At 38.5% G+C, this 4,480-nt stretch overlaps 2 protein-coding genes across 2 annotated transcripts in view; one reads left to right on the top strand and one right to left on the bottom strand.

Moving 5' to 3' along the window:
• The window catches only part of LOC116691044 (uncharacterized), a 4,471-nt gene extending 3,530 nt beyond the window's left edge, over positions 1 to 941 (bottom strand). The window contains exons 1-3 of the mRNA XM_032518360.1: positions 792 to 941; positions 227 to 302; positions 1 to 94 (exon numbers count right to left, since the gene is read on the bottom strand). The exon at positions 1 to 94 is cut by the window's left edge and continues 311 nt beyond it. Coding sequence (XP_032374251.1) covers positions 1 to 94; positions 227 to 272 — 140 coding nt within the window. The 5' untranslated portion in view covers positions 273 to 302; positions 792 to 941. The remainder of the gene's footprint in view (positions 95 to 226; positions 303 to 791) is intronic.
• Positions 942 to 3,103: 2,162 nt separating this feature from the next.
• Positions 3,104 to 4,480, top strand: part of LOC116691020 (uncharacterized) — an 8,581-nt gene continuing 7,204 nt past the window's right edge. Inside the window, exons 1-5 of the mRNA XM_032518327.1 lie at positions 3,104 to 3,386; positions 3,563 to 3,694; positions 3,903 to 3,923; positions 4,065 to 4,134; positions 4,254 to 4,480. The exon at positions 4,254 to 4,480 is cut by the window's right edge and continues 169 nt beyond it. Of these exons, the coding sequence (XP_032374218.1) occupies positions 3,665 to 3,694; positions 3,903 to 3,923; positions 4,065 to 4,134; positions 4,254 to 4,480 (348 nt within the window). The 5' untranslated portion in view covers positions 3,104 to 3,386; positions 3,563 to 3,664. The remainder of the gene's footprint in view (positions 3,387 to 3,562; positions 3,695 to 3,902; positions 3,924 to 4,064; positions 4,135 to 4,253) is intronic.

Consider the following 4,480-nt stretch of genomic DNA (forward strand, 5'->3'; position numbering starts at 1 on the left):
GAACAGGGTACCACAACACAGGATGTGACCAGGGCGTCCAGTTCTTTTACAACATTGGCCCTCCATTCTTCAGTAAACACAGGGCTGATAACAGCTGAAAGGCAGTTTTTTAATTGACAAAGTGAGAAATTACTTCAAGGAGGTGTCTTTGACAGATGTTTTTTGTGTAAGTGGGGTCCATGAATGAATGACATTGAAAAAAAAAAGAGTTGACTAATCATATTACCTGCCAGAAACAGACAGAACATCATCCTCTTTCTCTCTTTTTCCATACTTCTCTGAGGTTTTGGTGGTGTATTACACTGTGGGATGAAAAGAAACTACATTAAAAATAAAATCAAAAGCACTACTTACTCCCACCGTATTCAAATTACAACGCAGCTGAGTGGAAGTTCTTCAAACGACACTAATCTTTACATGCAAGAGACCTTTATTTATACAGCAAATACTGGCATTATTAATGAACTTAAACATCTAAAACAACACATAGTACATAATTCAAATGTTCTCAAGTAAATAGTGGGCAGAAGTAAATTAATTCCCTGCACTTTTTCTGTTCATTCTCATGACTTTTTCTTTTTTTTCCCTTTGCAGACACTTAGACAAACTATGATGAATAACTGTGAAAAAATCCTCAAATTGGGTTTATTTCAAACCAAAAAACATATAATTGCGAAGCTTCATTATTCCTGAGCCCAGTGTATTTGAAACTTCCAAACTGACATATTCACAGAATTCAATGGACGTGCAGTATTCATTGGACGTACCATAATTAAGTATAATGTTCCTACCTGATGAAGCTGCTGTCTGGCTGATCAGAGCGTCTGTTTCTTGTAAAAACACCTCCTTGAGAGTGATGACATGCAGTGTGCTATTCTGCAGTTAAGTTGACAAAGTTATGAACTCTAGAGGCAACAGGAAAAACTGCAGGCCACATGGGACAAGAAAGTGTGGGTAACGTGAAAACAGATGCAGTAGAGGCAGTAGCAGAAGAGTTGATGGTGTAGAAAGCAGGGAGTGGTGTTTAGTTTACAGTGGCAGTCATTTAAAATTGATGATCTCAGCGGTCATTTCTAGATTTTCTTGATGTCTGCTGTATGTGTGCGATATCAGTGTTATAGACCTCGTGTGTGTCTGCATGGAAGAATTACTCCTGTTCTGTCATATTGTGATACAGTCTTTTTTTCAAATATTTATACTTTGGGGGCAACAGAGTTGAAAGTATCTGTGATCTTACAGATCAGAACATTGACACATTTTGTTGTGTCTGTTCTGCACTCCAGCAGATTGGGTTTTAAATAAAACAATGACTAATTTGTTAAAAGTGATGGCATTTACCTTACATTTGAGGGAGTTTGTATCCATGTCAATTTAGCAGTCAACAGTCTCAGTGTATCGTTTGTAATTGTTTGTTTGAATATATATAAATAAATATTATAAATTGATCTCAAAAAGAAATTTAGCAGTAAACATAGTGAAGAACAGAAAGTAGGCAGACTTGTTACTATAAACTAAAGACTCTGTGATATAGACACTTCCCTGATGGTCAGTGTTGCCAACTCTTTTCCAATGATAGTAGCTAGCACCAGCTCCAAACGTCGCTGAAAGTATGCATATTTGTGACATCATAGAAGGTTTTAGCCAAATAATCACAAACTCACCACAGGAATGTTAAATTATAGTTATTACTTAGGTAGCTATATTTAAAGTAAAAAATAAATTCTACAAAGGGAGGTAGAAAGATCGATGAAGAATTCTCAAATAAGGCTGGCTTGCAGGGCTCTTTATTTTACAGTGAATGGCTGCACATGAGGAGAGAGCAGAATGAGAAACAAGGGAGGGGCTGCTCCTCAGTCTCAGAACAGAAGAGAGAGGGGACTGATTTGGCCTCCACAAGAGAGCGATACCTTGCTTGTTTGCTGGACAATACTGGTGCCTTTACAACAGAAATTCGCCAGATTTGTTGCTAGTCACTTTTGTGAAAATAAAGTTGCTAAGGGGGGTCTGAAAAGTCACTAAGTTGGTAACACTGATTGGTGCTCTGCCAGCCATTTCAAGTGAAAAGGGACTGTACAAAAATTATTGGGGAGGAGGGAGAAAGGGGGGCTACATTTCCTCTTAAATTTGTTTAACAAGCAAGCCTTCACCATAAGTATTACAATTTTCTTTAGACCTCCCCCCAACATGTTAAAATAATACATTTATGACAAACAACAAAACGTGGATGTTGATAATGAACACATTCTACTTTTAGATGGATAAATAAAGCTGCCTTTTACATTTAATAAGACTAGGGTTAGTCTAAATGAACACAATAGGCAACCACCCTGCAGCACTGTTTTGCCCTTTCTGTCAGTGTGGGTGGGACTGATTACTCAAGCAGAGTCAGGTGTGCCAGACCATGAGGGAGCTTCACCAGCTGCCTCCTATTCTGCAGTCAAGCCTGCTTTCAAGAGCTCTGCACTTGCACACTCGCACTTCCTCACACACACTGCCTGAAGCTTCCTCACACTGTGTCAGTTAACAGTTCCTGCCATGCATTTTTGAACTCTCTTGTGTTGTTCCACACCGCCCTGGCACAAATCCCTCTTGGTTACCCCTGTCTGGACTCCCAACTTCCCTCCCTGCACGCAATATTGAAGTTAGTAATGAACAGGATTATAAAGTTAGTCTAGATCAGTTTGGACTAAAGGAATTAAGCTTGTGTGCAGAACTGTGTGTTCTGGAGGTAATGTTTAATTAATAGCCATATCACAGTAAGACACACATTAACTGACAATAGCTTGTCTTTCAGCTGTGATAGGGAAAAATTGAGCCTTGAAACAGAGATGGGATTGTTGTCCTTTGCTCACAGCCAGGGCTAAATACACATGAAAGCTGTCTGTTTGATGTTACTTGCCTTTTATTCCTTTTAATATGATAGATCACTCTTGCTCTTTCATAAGATGCATCTCACATAATATCCATACAGTCATACAGGGATTGTATTTTTGCTTTTTCTACGTCAAGAAAAAGGTCTGCTGAAGAAGCTTTTGTAAAAAAATCAAACAGGAGAATTCACCCTCTCCCCCCACCTGAACCTAATTATTTGTGCACTGTCCCTAGCAGCATGTGTTGTGTGCCTCTGCCTGGGAGTGGGTGGTTTCTGTTAGTGAGGGAAAAAATTCCTGAAAGTGAGTCAGAGAGCGAGCGAAAGTAAACCTTTCTCTGTTCTCAGTGTCACAGAGTTTAACTACTTGCTGTGCAGTTGTTGATATTAATGAAGTAATATTAGGCCTTCTGCATCTTGCCAGCGTGGACACTGCATTTGTTGTTTACTGCAAGCTGTCTGGACACAGAAGGCCAAGACAGAGTTTGTCTGAGCTACTTGGAATTTCACAATTTTGGTAAGTAGTTAAATATAAAACTTGAAAAATGTGAAAATATTACAGAAGGATGAACAACATGATCCATGGATTATCCTAATTCTGAATATTTTGGTTTGGCCCTAACATGGTCAAAAATCTTTTGACCATGTTAGGGCCATGTTTGTTAACATAGATTTATTTTCTTTTACTTCCAGTCACTGAATACAGAAAACGAAGGAAAAACAGAATATTCTGTTCACATGATGTAATAAAGCTATAGTGCGTAGTTTCTGCTGCCCCATGAGGGATTCTAAGTAATGACAAGAAAATTGTCCATGACCGCAAACCAAGCAAATCATTTGGCAATGGCTTGAATGTAACGGACGTTTATTAATATCAAAAAGTTACACACTAAAACTTTAAGATTTTAACCTTTTCATAAGGGAAAATACATACACTATAGGCCTATTTCATGAGGACATTAATGGTCTACTCATACGATATGTCATAAACATACAAACTGTATACGTATTAAAATCACTTCATGGTTGCAATTGTATTGTAATTGGCATGCAAGTAAGCAATTAACATGCATTTGTATTAGGCTTTTCTTAGAGATTAATTCTTTAAGGGTGCAAAACAATGTACTTGTGGCTTTTTTGTACATCATTTTTTACCTCACTTCATTTTGTTTTTCTTTTTATTTAAACACCACAGCATATTACACCACAAAAACCTCAGAGAAATATGGACTCAAAGAGAATGATATTCTGTCTGCATTTGGCAGGTAACACAATTGGTGACCTCTTTCTTTCCATTCTCATCCATTCATACACCCCTCTTACACAAGTCAAAGAGACCTACCAACTCATTTCTTTCTTTGTTACTTCCAAAAATGTCTTACAGCATTTAGCATCCCTGTGTTTGCTGATGAATGGAGGGCCAATGTTGTACAAAACCTTGACGCCCTGGTCACATCCTGTGTTGTGGTACCCTGTTCATTCAGCCATCCTAAAGAGAACCTGCCCTCCTCCAGACTCAGAGGGATCTGGCATATTTCAACTGACAGAAACAAACGCATCTATTACCAGGATATGACGCAGGTCTTGGAAAACTTCAGGGGCCGCACAAGG

Source organism: Etheostoma spectabile, chromosome 6, assembly GCF_008692095.1.
Source record: "Etheostoma spectabile isolate EspeVRDwgs_2016 chromosome 6, UIUC_Espe_1.0, whole genome shotgun sequence".
Taxonomy (NCBI): domain Eukaryota; kingdom Metazoa; phylum Chordata; class Actinopteri; order Perciformes; family Percidae; genus Etheostoma; species Etheostoma spectabile.